The 17,909-nt window shown below is 36.4% G+C and overlaps 1 protein-coding gene across 1 annotated transcript in view; it reads left to right on the top strand.

Moving 5' to 3' along the window:
• Window positions 1-17,909, top strand: part of LOC124556058 (stress response protein NST1-like) — a 630,068-nt gene that overhangs the window by 288,424 nt on the left and 323,735 nt on the right. Inside the window, exon 4 of the mRNA XM_047130088.1 lies at window positions 7,349-7,501. Coding sequence (XP_046986044.1) covers window positions 7,349-7,501 — 153 coding nt within the window. The remainder of the gene's footprint in view (window positions 1-7,348; window positions 7,502-17,909) is intronic.

The following is a 17,909-nucleotide window of genomic DNA, read 5'->3' on the forward strand; positions in this document are numbered from 1 at the left end:
TTGTGTAACAACAAATAACATTGTGCCCCCCATATCTGTCATAGCACAACTCCTTTATCATCCTTTATACTCCATACACCAAAGCTGCGATTAGTGAACAGTACACTGTCCATTCATCACATCAATCACTTTTTTTCCATCTCAACAATTTAACTCACAAAATTCGTGACCATTCGATCCATCTAGTTAAAACTCTGAAGTATCTAGGACAACACGCCATCAAAAAATTAGTTTACAATTTCCCCCCCCCCCCCCCCCCACGAAAAAACTGTGAAGACCAATCAGACAAATGTGAGAACAAAATCAAAATCTCATGACTGTAATCCATGTATACAAGACTTATTCATTCCCCTCTTATACAAGCAAATGTAGGGATTTCTGCTTCTTCCATGCTCTATCACTCCTTACAAATCCTTGAATGACACCCACTCAGTCTTGCATTTTGTATCCATTTACTTTTGCTTCCTATATCCTGCATCACCTTATAAAGTGCCTACACACCTTCATACAGCTAGAACATCTTTGCCACTCTATCTCCCATCATTGAGAATTCTGACTTGTTGCCATTTCTGTACCAACACATCTCACCTTCCCCTATCTAAAAGCACTCAATATCCTCACCAGGGGTAATTTTAATCATGTTTTCCTCTCATGCTGTGAAACCATCCCTGTAATCTGCCCATACTATCAACTGTAACTTCTCCTACATGCCAAATAAAGGTTCAAAGCCAACACTATTCTTTTTAGGTGCAATCCTACTCACTTTTGTCACCTATGATCCAACTACCAGTTTATTCCCTTGTACACATTCCATATCCTCTTCACATAACACCCTTTGCAATTACATCCCACGGTTACAAAATGTTATGAGGCACTCTCACCACAATCAGCTCCATAGGTCACAGAAGTACACACATTACACTATGCTCTATTTTAAAACTTTTTGAATGATGTTTTATGACTGCAAGGTATACTTAATGTATTTTTCATCCTGATTTAAAATTTGATTTGAGTTCTGTACCTTGTCCAATTTCTGTACAAATCACATTTGAAGTTGTAGCTGAAATCACATTTTTTTGTAACAGTGAATTTTTTTATCCCATTAAAAGTAAATTATTTACTTTCTTATGTTGTATAGAATCACTACATACTGCATTAAAGTATACAGTGGTATTTGTTCCCTTAAAAATGCTAACAATTATTACAAAAACATGACACATGTATGACAGTTTAATTTCCCTTTGCCGATGTCACTGCATCAAGTTACGAGGCGTGTTTTTTAAGTAAGTACCATTTTGAAATAAAAAAAAGACGTGCAGAGAGATCTCAATAATTTTATTTTTACATGAAAGCCTGTACCTTAATCTACACACTGACGCCATTACAGTCTGATTCTTCCTTGTTTACATTGTATACTGAGTGTTTAAGATGCCTCCGATAATTGTGAGTCCCGCCAACTGTGAAGTACAGGCTGTTACAAGATTTCTTAGTGCTTAAGGCCTAAAAGTGATCGACATTCATCACGAGATCTGTGCAGTTTACAGAGAAAACATTATGAGTGATGGAATGGTAAGAAAGTGGGTGAGAACATTTAAAGATGGCCACACAAATGTGCATGATGAACAACGGAGTGGGCGTCCTTTGGTCATTAATTAAAGTTTGGTGCAGGAAGTGGACAATAAAGCGAGAGAAAACAGACGCTTTATGATTTCCTCCTTGTGGGATGACTTTCCTAATGTTTTTCGTTGTGTTTTGTATGGCATTGTGACTGAGCATTTGAATTACCGAAAATTGTGCGCACGTTGGGTACCAAAAATGTTGACGGATGTGCACAAAACCAAACATTTAGACAGTGCATTGACTTTCCTTGAGCGGTACACAATGACGTTGATGGTTTCTTAAGCCAAATTGTTATGGGCAATGAAACATGGGTGGCCTACGTCACACCAGAATCAAAGCAACAGTCCATGGAAGTTGAGCAAGGGCATCATTTTGCTGCAAGACAATGTCCGTCCACATGTGGAAAATCAGACCAAAGGTCTCATCACATCTTTTCGATGGGAAACTCTAGGTCATCCTCCGTACAGCCCTGATCTTGCGCCCAGTGACTACCATCTGTTCCTGCGCTTGAAGAAACACCTGGGTGGTCAGCATCTTCAAGACGATGACGAAGTCAAAACAGTGGTGATGCAGTGGTTAACAAGTCAGGCGGCAGACTTCTATGAGGAGGGTATTCGAAAACTGGTACAACGTAGATTAAGGTACAGGCTTTCGTGTAAAAATAAAACTATTGAGATATCTTAGCACATCTATGACTCCTTTCACCAGTGCCATCTCCCTTTGGCATAAAACAGTAGTCAGCCTTCATGTATGTATTCCATCTTCCCTGGAATCTCTTTTCCACCTCCTTGATGTCCTGGTGGAACCATTCCCCATGTTCTTCACTGACATTGCCAAGGTTCACATGGAAGAAATCAGTACGTGAATATAGAAAATGAAGCTTCACACTCATGGTACAACCTAATTCTTTGAACTGTGATTTTATAATTTTCCTGTTTTTTTTTTGTCCAAAAAGTTGGAAACTACTTCTTTAAACAAGACCCAAGCCCTTCTTTTTACTGGATTCATTGTACTTTGAAACACATAGTCTTTCATTAAATTTCTGATTTTCTGCCCCACAAAGACCCCGTCATTGCTATCTTTTGAGGGTTCTTCAGTGAACTGTTTCATTAATCCGAGAGAATGTAATAATATCTTGCTTGGTTGAACAATTGGTTCATTTATTGTATTCTGTAGGCTGGATTGGAGAGCTTTTCTTTCAGTCTTGTCTTTAGCTCGACTGCCCCGATCACAAATGTAGCATGGCATTTTTGTGTAGCCACATTGTTGGCCAAGTAATATGCCAACTGCTTTCAGATCCTCACATATTGACCAAGGATATTTTTGATAGTTCACATATTTCAACATAGCTTTGAGGTTTTCATATGTCTCCTTATGGTGTCTCAATGGGCAACAGGTAATGAGCCAAACTAATTTCCACTATGTAAAAATACACATTTCAGGCTACATTTTGACAAGTCTGTGAACAACCTCCACTGACGTGGATCATTAGTGTCATTAAAGAAATTCAGTAAACCATTAATATCACAACAAAAAACCAGATGATCTTCTTCTTTAAAAAACTTTATCAATTCCTTTTGTCCATGGTTTGGTTCATTTATTGTATTTCAGTCATGAACTAAGCAGTTTGTCGGATTCAAGTCATGAGTTAAGTCATTTAGTTTATTTTGACTCAAAGTTGTGCTACAGAATCTTCTTCCAGCTTGTTATCATCAGCATCGTGGCATTCATCTTCTGCACTGCTCTCCTCTTGCAAATCTTCAAGGATGGTCGGTGCAATTGGAGTAGGGAGAGATTCAGTATACATTAACTTGTCATAAAGCTGAAGAACTATTAGAATATTTCATATCCTTCCTACTTCAGTGTTACTCATACAAAAATGACAATCATATACCTGACTTTATGGCTCCCTCCAAACGATGGGAATTGCAAAAGGCATTGATTTCCTCTTCTCATTTTTCCAGTCACAGTCCCTTAACACATGTACAGCACACCTTGTGTGGTCCCCACCTTTTGTCTTGATCACCAAGTCTTACACCAAAGTGTGTGTAGTAGACATTTTTCAAAAAATTGTTAATTTCCTGTCCTTGTGTAAGAATTATTTAGCTACCACAAACACAACAGAATACATTTGAATTATTCAAACACTTGTGGAAACTTATTTCTAAAAAGTGCAAAACTACATTTGACAGCACAGATATAACCTCACAACATTAAAGCACTTCAACAATGTACTAAAGTTTCCCAGCTAACAGCCAGATATTTCTTGATGCAATAATTTACCAACAGCCATATGTATTGTAGAAATTTATTTGATGAACTTCTTATGTGCTACCAGTTTCGGCATTACATTGATGCCATCTTCAGGCCCCACACATCATAGTCGTAAAATCGCTATACACGGAAGGAGCCATATAACTGGATCCGTGAATCAAATCGTTATGCAACAGCTCTTGGTGGCCAGGCGATACAGCCAGATAGGTGGCCATGTACTCCATATAACTAAAATAAAATTTCCCTTACTTGTAATAAAATGTCTCTTTGTTGAACTTAGGTTTAAATGGAAAATGAGTTTACTTGATTTCTGAAAAAACTAGAAGTAACAGAAAAAATTAATAATAAATCTGAAAGCACCTCAAAAAAGTATTCCAGGAACAACAAAAATTTTGCCAATACCAAAAATAATGTTGCATAATGTTTTTCATCTACATTTCATTGTGCCATAGGTTATATTTTTTATGTCAGTCAGTATCATTTATCTCTTTAATTTTATATATCAAAGGCTGGAAAGTGGCCACCTGCTCACAACTCCTACCCCTTGAAATGTGTGGAATATATTGGAAAAAAAGAAAGAAAAAACTGCTAACAGTAACATCTGTTAAGAAAGAGCACTATCTAAGTATGATAACAGCAGAGGAAAGAAGAGGTACTGGTCTTATGGCACCAACTGGATAAAATTCAGCGGTTGGAATGTTGGGGCCTCTTGCTCTATGCAGAAAATCATTCCAGTGATACTGAATATTCTTTTTATGAGAAACACCCATTTCTTACCTATGAGGCTTCTATTTCTGTCTTTCTTTGCCCTCTCCTATGCCTTTCCTGATCCAACTGTCATTAGGCCTTCAGAGGTGGCAGGTTAGTTTGGAAACAAATAGCACATGTCTTTATTGAAGGAATCAGCCTGATTTTTACTCATAATTGTAATGGGGAACTCAGAACAGTCTTTTTCACCGCATAGTGTCATTTAGTTTCTTTTTCTTTATCAGCTTGCATCCGGATTCATAATGCTCATAGATTCACTGACCACACATACTCACCATGGATATTCTGCAATTGCTCATTTGCTTCTGCCAGAAGTTCCATGTGAATGCAGGTGTTATTTACTTTCTTTGTGTGCCATATGACATGACATTATTCTGCAAATCACAATTGGGTGTGCTGCAGGGGATATATTGTGTACCCTTTTCTCCCACAGTATTTCATTGATGGACGGTGTTGGGGAAGAGCAAATGTTGCTACACTTCCACAGAAGGTACTGTAATTATGAGATATTAGTGTGGAAAGAAATAGTGTGATTCTCACCTCATCTTGAAACACATGCTCACAGAATTTTAAGAACAGTCCTTTCTATGCTGCACACCATATTCCTTGTGATGTCTCTCAATGGGTATTTTTGAGCATATCTGTGAGGCTTTCACACTAACTGAGCAAACTTGTGATGCATCTTCTGTCTCTCTTCTATTAATGCAGTTAAGAGTCCAAATTTGACAAATAGTACTCAGGAACTGTCAGATGACATTTTTTGCAAATGTATTAAGTACATTTTCTTAGGATTCTTACAGTATCTGCCTCCCCCGTAACTAAATTTACATGATTATTTCACCTTAATATGCTCCAATTCAGGGCCTCAAAATATATTTATGTAACTCATGAAGTCACAATTTAGATGGAGAAATCATAGCAGTAAACCTTCTTCCACCTTCCAACAGTGTCAATGAGTGTATATCCTTGTCCATATGCACCCACTGTCTGTCTGTAGGCCCCTACATATTTTTGCATTTCCATCTTTTGTCTAATATTCAGGTGAGTGACAGCCCCAGCTTTCTGTTGTAGATTGTACTGCATTCTGTGCATACCTTTCCTGATTCCCTAATCAGACCAGGTACTACCTGAAAACTTTACTGTGCTAGTGGATTCTTCTACAACTTGCTGCTGTTAGCTGTTGTGGCATGTTAATACACTAAGAAATTCACTCAATCCTTCAAGTGCATATGCTTCCAGTAGTATTTGCGACATTCACAGATGCTTGAAAGATGCCTCATATTGTTAAGTTTCACTGTTGTACGTTACACATGATGCCAGACAAATCTGCTTTGAGGAATTAAAATGAATTATTCACTTCAGACGTTATAGCCTAATAGTTATATCTTACAAAGCGGTCATGTAATATTTCAGGACAATGCTCAATTAATATGTTTCTTCCTACTATATTACTACCCAGCGATGAAATCAGTGAGAAAGAAAAAACTGGGGAAGTAGCTATGTATGGTCTATATATTATTAATTTGGTCAGGTAACTTTTTCATAAAATAAAATATAGAAACATTACATTTGTTTGTTCCACATTCCACAACTTCAGAGACACAATTACAGTTCTTCTAATATAACTCTAATATCTGTGTCACTGTAAGCTTTAGGAATTTAAAATGTGGAGCGAAGTTCTTATTGCTTAAAGTACCACCGATTTCCATTTACTATAACTTTTTTTAATAATGTCAAGGGGAATGAGAGAGGATAATAATGGCTCCTAAAATGTATCTCGAGATTAGAAACTTTACAGTTTAATCAGTTAAAACTGAGATTAAACACGAATGGTATTATGAACGAAAAATCTCATTGAGAGTATCACAGGCATAGAGTAAGTAAGGTATCAATCAACCATAAGAGCAACCTACTTTACAAGAAGTGACTGTATTTGAGCTGGCGTTGCCCTTCAAATGGAGAGGGGGGGGGGGAGGTGGGGGGGGGACATTGGGGGGCAACATTTTTACTGATGTGTAGCTAACAAAGAAGACAGAGATGGCAGGGATAGCAAACATTTTCCTTTGAAGTAACATAACTGTGCTTTGCATGTAGGTGTACTCTAGTAGTTTTTCCCCATAACAAACCCACAGATGTCATCCAATACAAAAAAGAATTTGAATGAACTTCACAGTCAACAATGTTTTCCCATAAAAATGACTCACAATAGTACATTTTTGCCATAAATGACTTCCAAGTAATGAAGAAATTCAAAGAAGAAGCTTGAGACCTGCATCTCTCTGCCTGAAGTTGCTGGAAAACCTCAAAACAGGGGAGTGTTCTTGCAAGGATACTCAGTTGTGACAGTGAAGAATACAGAAAAACTCTTTAAGACTTGTTCACAGTGGACAGCCAATATTTTCTCAAGTTCAGGGCTAGCAATAATGCTGAAATATGAAGAGTAATCACCATCACGTCTTACAAGGAACTGATCATATCTACATGGCCTAATGCATTTCCATGCCAATATAGATTAAAAGATCAACAAGAGAACTTGAGTAGAGTGAAATTCTCTGTGGAATTTGTGGGGCAGTAAAATATATTTTGCAGGGCTACCATTGTCGAAGTGTGTATTTCCATGTGTGGTACACTGGAAGTACTATGAGTGTGAGTGGAATCGGGAACAAGTGGATGATTGGTGTTGCAGTCGGAGGAGCGCGGAGGTGGCCGGGCGAGGCCCGCTCGCAGGAGCAAGTCGGAGGGCCCCCCGCAATCCGAGTACCGCTTACAATACATGAAGTTCGCTCCAGTGGACCGCTCCGACTCCGACCCCTGCGATCCTGAAGAAGACCAGGACATGGTAGGCGACGGGAAGCCCTGAGAAGGGCACACCCACCCCTGCTCCATATCAACCCTCCTTTACCCTGACCCAGCATGAAAATTAAAAAAAAGAAAAGAAACCAACAAAATATGGAGATACACTTTTCGGAATGCTTAGATCTTTTCCTGCAAAACATCCACTGCTGTATTGCATGCTCATGAAACTGCCATTTGCAACAGTATTTTACCCAGTTTAATGTGACATGATACGCTCAGCTAAATTCAAATATGTACTGAAATGTAGGGGTTAGCTATAATAAATGCAAGGTTGTGATAATACTGCAACAAAGCTGCAATGAAGGAGGCAATTCCACTATTACTTAAATGAAATCCTGTATAGGAGCTTCATTCAATATTACATCTTGCTAGTGGTGATGGTTTTTGCCCGGTGTAATTAAAGCTGAAGATTCATAATTCATCATTTTATTGCAGTGACAAGCACATTTTTTGTAGACTTATTTCTCAAATGGCTCATTCCTGTCTTTATTGCAGTATATTGTCCACCTTGGTGTTGTAAGAAAGTGCATGGTGCAGTTCTGATGAGATCTCTCTCACACACACACACACATACACACACACACATATGCACTTTTAGACACTTTGTCACTACCTCCAGTACTGTAGTAGAATAACACAGTGGTCGGATATAGGAAATAATTTTATTAGTCTTATATCAGAAAGGAATTTCATCAGAAGTGCAGCTCAATACAAAATCCAATTTAAAATTTCTGAACTGATTTTATTCTCTTACTTTCTTTGATCTGCTATTTAACACACATAATACGGTATTGAACAATGGGAACTCCAGGTTGGAATATGAATGATATTAGGATAAGGATAGTTTGCTACTCACCATGAAGATGACACGTTGAGTTGCAGACAGGCACAATGAACAGAAAATACTGTTACACATTTAGCCTTTGGCCAAAGACTTTTTCACAAGACAAAACAGACACAAGCTAGCACACATCATGCACACATGACCAACATCTCTGGCAGCTTGGACCAGAATGGATTCCGATCTGAGTTGCTGGAGGTGGTGGTTATGTGTGCATGAGGTGTGCTTGCTTGTGCAAATTGTGTGTTGTCGTTTCTGAAGAAGGCTTTGTCCAAAAGCTAAATGTGTAACAGTCTTTTCTTTTTGTTGTGCCTGTCTGCAACTCAATGTGTCTACTTTATCATGAGAAGCAATCTATCTTTTTTCTAATATGATACAGTATTGTGTTGTTTGTTAAGATTTTATGTAGCCACACCACTGTCAAACTGACAGCTCAGTACACTGTTCAGTCCATACTTTCCAAGTTAATCTGGCTATAACTATTTGTCATGTTACCATTACAAGTCATGGGAGGAAAATCTCTCAGAGAGCAGATTAACATGAGGTAACAGTTAAATTTCTTGTGACACTGGTCATAGATAAGTTGAAATACTTTTTATGTGAAACAACCTGTAAAGCTTCTGTTGACTAATTTTCAGAGATCTGATTACTGGGTGGTTGCTTTAACCCACTCATTGGGTCCAAAGACTCATTCATTAGAAATTTCATGCTGATGTAAAACATACATGGTGTGTGGGCTGTGACTGATGGACATTCATAGTAAAAATAAATAAGTAAGCTACTCATTATTTCCTGGCAACTGTAGTTCATGTGCATAAGAGCTGATAATCATAAAATTTGAATCAAATTGGATGCTTAGTGTAACAATTTTCAAAAAGACAAAACATATACATTTTTCAGTATGTTGTTGTACATATGTTTGTTTATGTAAAAAGTGTTTCTTCAATGTAGGCATGCACAATGTTAACCGTGACAATTATTACACTGAACAAAAACACAATATGAACTGCTGCCCACATTTTACCATTCCATGTGTACAGCTTTTTTGGGTGCAACAGTCCAAGCAGCCAGATCCATGTTATTGTTGATCAGTGTCTCTTAAACCACTGATACTGAACGGGACTGTAACATAAGCATACTTTTTCCATGGTTAAAAAAGATGCTGTTTATTTCCTTTCTATTTCTATTTTGAAACAGCTATAATTTTTGCTTTTTATTTTAATTGCAATCCATTTCGAAATTGCAATGCTTCAGATTCATGCACATAATGTGGAAAGTGACGTACTGTACAGTTGAAAGTATATCAGGTATCCATCTACCTATCAATTTCCATATGATATATTTATGAGCGTAGCTGCAATACACCAGTTACTGCATTTTATGCCTGAAGATGCAACCTTGTGGCTTTGCAGCTGACAGCAATTAAAGTGGAAATCAATAACACAGCTGTTTTTAAATATAAATGAAAAGAGAATAAATGTTATTTATTTTCCACAGTGACAAGTTCAACAGCTGATACCCCCTACTGTGGAAGCCACAAAATTAAGTGTATGGGTTTTGTGTGAGGACTTTTTGGTACTCCTGTGTTTGTTTTCTAAATCTTGTTTCACTGTGCCTAATATATGACATTACAGTTGTCAGAATGAAATGAATATTCGATTTATTCATTTTTAATATAAAAATCCATCTGTCCAGTTCAAAAAAATAAAAGGTACACTGATATCAGTTTACATTATGACAAGACATTTAATACTATCAGTTCTACACATTGAACAATTCAGAAAACAGCTCTTAACAATATCTGAAAGTGAGACTTTAAGGTTCATCCCTGACCTGTATTAATGTGATGTAGGACACTCTTTCAAAATGAAAATATGACATTATTACAGTAAAGAAGATAATTTTCCATTATGTATTAACTTTTTTCTCATTACCTGTGACCTTATTTTTGAGCTTTTCATAATTTACTATTCAGTTAGATATCTTGGCACAAGAAACTTGCCATAAAAATGAAAGTAACATGCATGAGACAGCTTACACTTGTAGCCTATATTTTAGCACTTATCACTGAAAACCACTGTCTCTTAAAAATTTATTCTTTTTCAATAGTGCAATTAAAGCTGGTGTACTCTACTGTTGGAACAATATAAATCCTTTCAAAGCAGAAAATGAAACACATATTAAGAGTTCTGTAAAGAAGCAAGTAAATGTTGATATATTACATTTTTTAATTCATGAATTTAGCCATTTTATTCACATTGTAATATAAAAATCATATATTTATTTTTTGACAACTTGAATTGAGGTTGATTGTCCTTTGGAAATACCTGTCACTACATAAACTTAAATCAGGGTAACTGTGCCCATTTCAAGAGAACCATTTCGTTACAAAATATCTGGTTACGTGGTTTGATTCACAGTTAATGTTTTCTTGCCACTTACATACATTGCCAAATTGGCTTCCCTGCAAAAACATAGCTTTACAGTTATGGATATCTTCTCAGTTGAATAAAAATATTAAAATGTCACTCATCAACATGTTCAGTTACAGCTTTTCCTAAACATTTGAATTAATGTGACCTTTTTAATTCTGATAACAAAAGGGTTAACATCAGAAATCTATACTGGTGATCATCAATAATCCACCAGAAACTACAAATATGGCTAAACCTGTACTTCAAGATGTCTACCGCATTCTGTCAGACCCATATGCCACATGTGGACTGTCATGGTGTTGTTTTACTGGATAAATTCTGGATTCACAACTTAGTCATTTTTGACTGTATTCATTTTAGTGGTTTTTTCGTGTTTCATCAGAAGCACATCAAGGTGCTACACCAGCTAAATAGCTTCTGCTACAGCATTATTTAAAGAGACATTAGTAACTATGAACCACAAGTTAGATGATGATTCACACAGCAGAATGGAAGCTGAGATGAGCTTCTTAAGTCTTGCCACAACTGGAGTAACTTATAAATGCAGATAACAAAGTAACTGCTCCTTAGTTTTCATGTCCACTCATCTGCAGTGTAGAAAGTCAGTAGTCATATAAATGTTTGACAAAACATTGTAGCTTCCCATGACTAAATCTGAAATTAAATCTAGTGTGAGTGGAAAACATTTAGAATTTTGGATCTGTGTAACCATAAAGACTTTAGTACTACCAGCCACAAAGAACTTTTCTGTGTATTCTAATAATGTCCAGTTGGTACTCTTAAAGTTTCAAATTTACTTATATCCTCTTCAAAAAACGTAAAATATTTGTTTTTAAACAATTGTTTCACTCATGATAAAAAGGGCTGAAATTGATGTTTCTATGACTGGAAAACCAATGTATTTTATTCAAAGTGCTATTGGTGCTAATTCACTGAGATTTCAACTCACTGAATAAACCTTATGCTGTAAATCTTTTACATGTTAACAATTTGTCAAAGTTATGCATTCGGACTTTCCTTACAGTTTGTCCAGATGCAGTCTGCAATATAAGATGTGGTTAAAATAAATAAATGAAATTATTATTTCAGTTAGTTTCAACTAGATGACTGTATACTAAATGTGGTGTTTCATTTCCAGTACTGAGGATGGAAGGATTGTTGTGATGAAACCTAGTGTTACATAATGTACGGTTGTTGGAAAACACTTAAGATGCTTACAAGGCTTAATAGCCAAATATAATAAAATATCAACAGGATGGTGTACTCCCCACTTTTTAAGATGTAGTTGAAAGGATTGGAATGTAATCCAGTATGCATACATAATGATTTATAAAGTCGTGTAACCACCTTTCCTCAGCTGTCATGGTGCCATTGATTAATTTTTTATTCAGTTGTTAAGATTTGTAATGATTAGCCCTATGCCAAACTGCATAAAGTCACAGAAGTCTGTTAGTCTTGCTCAGAGAATCAGCATTTCAGTTACTGAAGATGATATTTTTGCCAATATGAGTGATTTGAAGAGCCCACTGTTTTTCCATTGCAAACTTGTAAGTGGGCAAGTACATCTCCTTCAATATTTATGGGGATTTTCATTGACGATTCTCTACCGGTTTCAATTGTTACCATCATTTTAAGGAGAAAAACATTTTACATCAATGCATCAACTACACATTTTCATCACATATGAGACATACAAATGTAAAACATATCTAACTGTCATAATAACAACAATGCAGGAAAACACAGATTGCTACTTAATGTAAAGAAGACACATCAAGTTACAGACAGGCGCGATTAGAAGTCACTCGGATGTAGCTTTCGGCCACAGCCTTCGTCAGTAAAGAGAGACTCATACACACACACACACACACACACACACTCACACACACACACACACACGCACACACACAAGCAAGCACATCTCATCTCATTAACATACGACCACTAACTCCAGCATCTTGGCCCAGCCCAAGGTGCTGGAGTAGCAGTCGTATATGTGTGAGGTGTGCTTGCCTGTGTGTGTGTGTGTGTGTGTGTGTGTGTGTGTGTGTGTGTATGTGTTTTCTTTACTGATGAAGGCTGAGGCTGAAAGCTACATGAGAGTGTCTTTCAATTGTACTTGTCTGCAACTTGAAGTGTCTTCTTTACTGTAAGTAGAAATCTATCTCTTCCCACATTATTGATATTCCTACTTGGAGTTTCCATTGTCTGAACTTTCATAATAGTCAATCTTAATACAGTCCATATAAACATGCTTTCAGACTGTAATTATGCCATGGCACAGCATGTTTATATGGACTGAGTTAAGGCAGCCTATTAAGATAATTAGATGTGTCTTATATTTGTGTGGCTCATATATGATGGGAAATGTATGATCGATCCACTGATGTACAGTGTTTTTCTCCTTGAAGATTAGTGTAAGAGTCAAAAACAGTTGAGAATAAACATAAAATTGTGGAGCTAATGACACAAATACGCTTTTTCAAAACTCATTTTTCGTGTTGGAAATTAGGTAGCCCACTCTTACGGATCTCTGTCAGACTTCTTCCTTTTGACATACAATGCAGGTAATCTGTTCCATGTGATCACATATATGCCCAGCTGCATGTCCTGAATACCTTACTTTGCTAGCTTTCAAGGCTAAATTATTTAGATTGTATAAGGACTTCCATTAGCATATTTAGGTTATTTTGATGGCATTTTCAAGCTTTATAATTATCAATAAATTAATGCAAACTCACATAAGGTGTTTGTGGAGTTCTGTAGTTGGAAGCTTTCCCACTTACACAATTGGTGAAAACATGAAACCATATTTCATTCATTTGGTGTTATTCACTTTTAATAACAGAAGTTCTCATGTGATAACTGCTGACAGCTTGTATGCTGCCACAATATAACTGAAGAACAAAATTATTTTTGTTCCATATAATGTTGATGTCACAGATGTAAGGATAAAACACAACATGTATGTACAATGAATGTTTTAAATTAACTGACAAACATGTACAAGACTGTGTATTGAATTACAGTCTCTATAAGAAGAGGCTGTTCTTTTAGAGATTATAAAGGCAAAGAGAGAAGAAGAAAACATAAAAAATAATGAAGTAAAAGCAAGTTCATAGTAAACTTAGTATAAAGAGACATAAAACTAAAATGAATTAAGGATTTATCACCATATGATTTACAATTTTCACTACAGGTTACATATTCATCTTGAGAGATACAGCAATTGTACTGATATTTAGGATAATTCTCATTTATTATTCCATCTCAGGTGCATATTTTTTAATTAGATTACATGTTTTGGTCACATGCAGATTATCTTCATATCTAAAACAAAGGAAAACTAAATACATACCATGTAATATTTTGCAATAAGCAGGAAAGAAAAGAATTGTACATAACTGTAGAATTTACCTAAGTAGTCAGAATACAGTGTTTTACAACTGCGGTCAATGTTTTAAATAGGCATATGTTGGAGGTAGGGGAGACGGTGGGAGGGAAAAGCGAGTGAGGCTGGTTGGGGGAGGGGAAAGGATGCAGCATGAGGGTGGTGGGAATGTCGTGAGTTTAACAAGAGGGGTCATGCTAAAATCGTAGAAAACATAATTGTGTAAAATTCTCATTGAAACAATAATAGTGTAGAACAATGGGTATGTGAAATTCAAATGGCATAAAATAGTGAAATTATAAATTGGATTGAGGGGGTTTGAAAGCAGGCAACAAAGGCAAGGCGGGCGGGGGAGGAGATGAGCAATTGATAGTGGCAAGGATACTATGGGCTTAACAAGAGAGGGTCTTATACTAAAATTGCAAAAAGTAAATTATTTTAAAAAACCGTGTGGTAAAATACTGGATTGAATGTGTACAACTGTAAAAGGGGCATAAAATAGTAGTCTATAGAAGTGGAAATAAAGTAGCTAAAACTGAATTAGCATCTTAAGATATTCAAAATTTGAAACTCTGAAAGTATAAAGTCATAAGGTCTTACTGTGACAGCATAAAAATAACAAGTGTACAAATTTTTTTCATTAAAATGTTAAAAGTATAGGCTTAGAACGATGGATGTATGCATAGCAAAAGACATAAGGATCATAAAATTACAGAAGTGGACTTATGTACAGAACCTAGACCTGCATGAAATGTCATGAAATATTATAAAATTTTAAAAACATTGAAAGTTGAAACTGTAAAAAGTATACAACAATTATTTATAAAAGTGGAATTAGGTGCAGCAACTAAAACTATAGGGAAGATGGTGTGACAGTTATTGTTAATTGCATTTGCTTCTGCTTGGTGGTACTGTACTGCACGCACTTTTCCAGTATGTACAGTAGCCAGTCTACATGCCAGCGTGCTGCAAGCACTGCCTACAGTTGTGTTGGGAAAATTTTGCTAAAGTATGGTTCATCTGTAAAGGAGACTGCGTATGTACATTGGTCCAACCTATTCTCGAATACTGCTCAGTGTTTGGGATCTGTACCAGGTTGGATTGAAGGAGGACATGAAAAGCAATTCAGAGGCAGGCTGTTAGATTTGTTACCTGTAGGTTCAAACTACACATAACTGTTATGGAGATGCTTTGGGGACTGAAATGGGAATCCTTGTAGGGGAGGCGACATTCTTTTCAAGGAACACCATTGAGAGAATTTAGAGATCTGGCATTTGAGGTTGACTGCTGAATGATTCTACTGCTGTCAACATACACCACACATAAGGACCACAAAGATAAGGTATGAGAAATTAGGAGTCATATAGAGGCATATAGATAGTCGTTTTCCATTGCTGTATTTGCGAGCGGATGAGGAAAGGAAATGACTAATAGTGGTACAGGGTACCCTCTGCCATGCACCATACAGTAACTTGTGGAGTATATATGTAGATGTAGATGTAGATATGCCTATTTAAAACAGTGACCCCAGTTGCAAAACACAGTACTCTGATATGTGGTTCTGAGAAGAAAAGATGGGTTGCTGACGGAACCACTTAGGTAAATTGTACATTTATTCACAATTCTTTCCTTTTCTACTTGTTCTAAGCTATTAGGTGGTACATGTTTAGTTTTACTTTGTTTTAGGTGTGAATATGATCCAGAGTGATCAAAACATGTAATCTAATTAAAAAATGTGCAACTGAGATGGAACAATAAATAAGAATTATCTCAAATGATTTACAAGTTAATGATTAAAAAAATTATTATTTAGTTTTCTGCCTACTCCATTTTGTGATACTAATCCCACTGTACAAAACAGGAAATCAATTCAGTGTGAGTTGACCAATCAGATAAATGTTGCCACAAATGGCGTTACATTTGATGATATGAATAAAAGCCTTGGGTGGTTACAGGTGAATTTATGAGTCATGGTTTTAGTTTGGAACACTCACAAAGTGGGACACTGGCATAGGGGTATGACCAGAAGAGACTCAGCATTTATAAGATGAGTTATAGGTTTATCAGCTTCTGGGGTAAACTTGCAGTTTTCAGAACCCATTGAAAAGCAGTTCATGCATTTGGGACAAAATTACTGCGGATCCTTCCAGCTGTATTCTGGAAAGTGTCATGTTGTACTCTGAGTCTGTCAAAGAAGGTCTTGATTTAAGTCAGTTGTGTATTTTGATATTTGAGAAAATGTTTCACCTTGCAGAATGTCAACTAGAAAATGATTGCTTTAGGATTGGGGTTTTCTTTCAATATAATATTAAATTTATCACCAATGGAACTAGTATATCACAGACAAAACAGATGAACGATTATTCTATTATGTCTACCTCTTACAATTGCTTTGATTGATGTCAAAGTCCAGGGTTTCCAGTGCTGACCCCTTTTGATATCACTAGTTTGCCACAGTAACTTTGGATTTTTTTGTGGAAAAGATGCATAAATTTTTATGCTTTAGATACATTTGTAGCTCATTAGAAACAAATCAGGACTCTACCTTCTGTTTCCTCGTATATGCCTTCAGATGCTATGATGTCATAGTGACATACACTCTATGAACTTGTGTAAATAGAGGCACCTTTGGGGTAATATTGTATTTGTTAATTCTGTTTTCAGTAGAGCTGCTTTCTGTTACTTATGCTATCTAGGAATAATGATCAGCTTTGATTACACAAATGACCTTACTGTGGATTTTTCAAACACTCTGTCTTGTGGGAAAATAAGTGCACAGTTGCTGAATTCCATTTTGAAAACTTTGATAACATCAGTGGCCTCTCATTTTGTCATATCATACCAGTGACTTACCATGCCATCAATTTCAGTTAATCATGTTACTGAATGTGCCCTCCAGAGATGAAAACTTGTACTGAACTTATTTGCCTGTAGTCTATTAACAGGCTGTTGCTCTCTGTGGAACTGTTTCTTAGTGCCACATTTACAATCATGCATGTTGGTGAGTCATAAGGCATTTTCCTTTCTGGGATCTCTTTACTGGTATCAATGCTTTGAGCATTTTTCACACTGTACACTGCTCTGGTCTCTGTTAACAAATAGCACATCATATCAGTATCTTACTCTTTTCATGATACAGATGGATATTCCTATATATTTTTCCCATCCTCCATGTTACTTTTAGAATTTTATATATTGAACTCAATATACCTAATGCCAGCTTAAATGAGGTGATAAATCTTTGATTGATGCCAAGATATTTGAAGACTTACACACCTGGCAGAATATTCGGTGCCTTATTGGAAGAATGCAGGTACAGTCCAAAATTAAGGGAGGAATGTTCTTAGTAAGTACTGTCATGTCAGTTAAAGGTGCTGGCTAAATGAGAAAGAAAATTTTTATTTTATCTTCCAAAGCCTTACAAGCAGATTACAAGTTCATGCCAACATTACTGGATTCTCTTTTGTGAAGTTTTAGACACATGTTCACTGAAGCTCATTTTCTGGAAGATGCTCTGTGGTGTAAATGAAAGGCAGAGGATTGAAATCATATTGTGCAGATGTTTTGAAGATATTGCAACAACACTAATTATGGTACCTTTTCCTGGCATAACAAGTTTCACAATGAGGAATTTCCATCACTACTTACATTTTTCCTGTTCTTTTGATGAGTGTAAGTTCATTTTGTATGTTCTCTGCCATAGTTATAATTGAGTTGGTCGCTT

This window comes from Schistocerca americana, chromosome X (genome assembly GCF_021461395.2).
Source record: "Schistocerca americana isolate TAMUIC-IGC-003095 chromosome X, iqSchAmer2.1, whole genome shotgun sequence".
NCBI classification, from domain to species: Eukaryota; Metazoa; Arthropoda; class Insecta; order Orthoptera; family Acrididae; genus Schistocerca; species Schistocerca americana.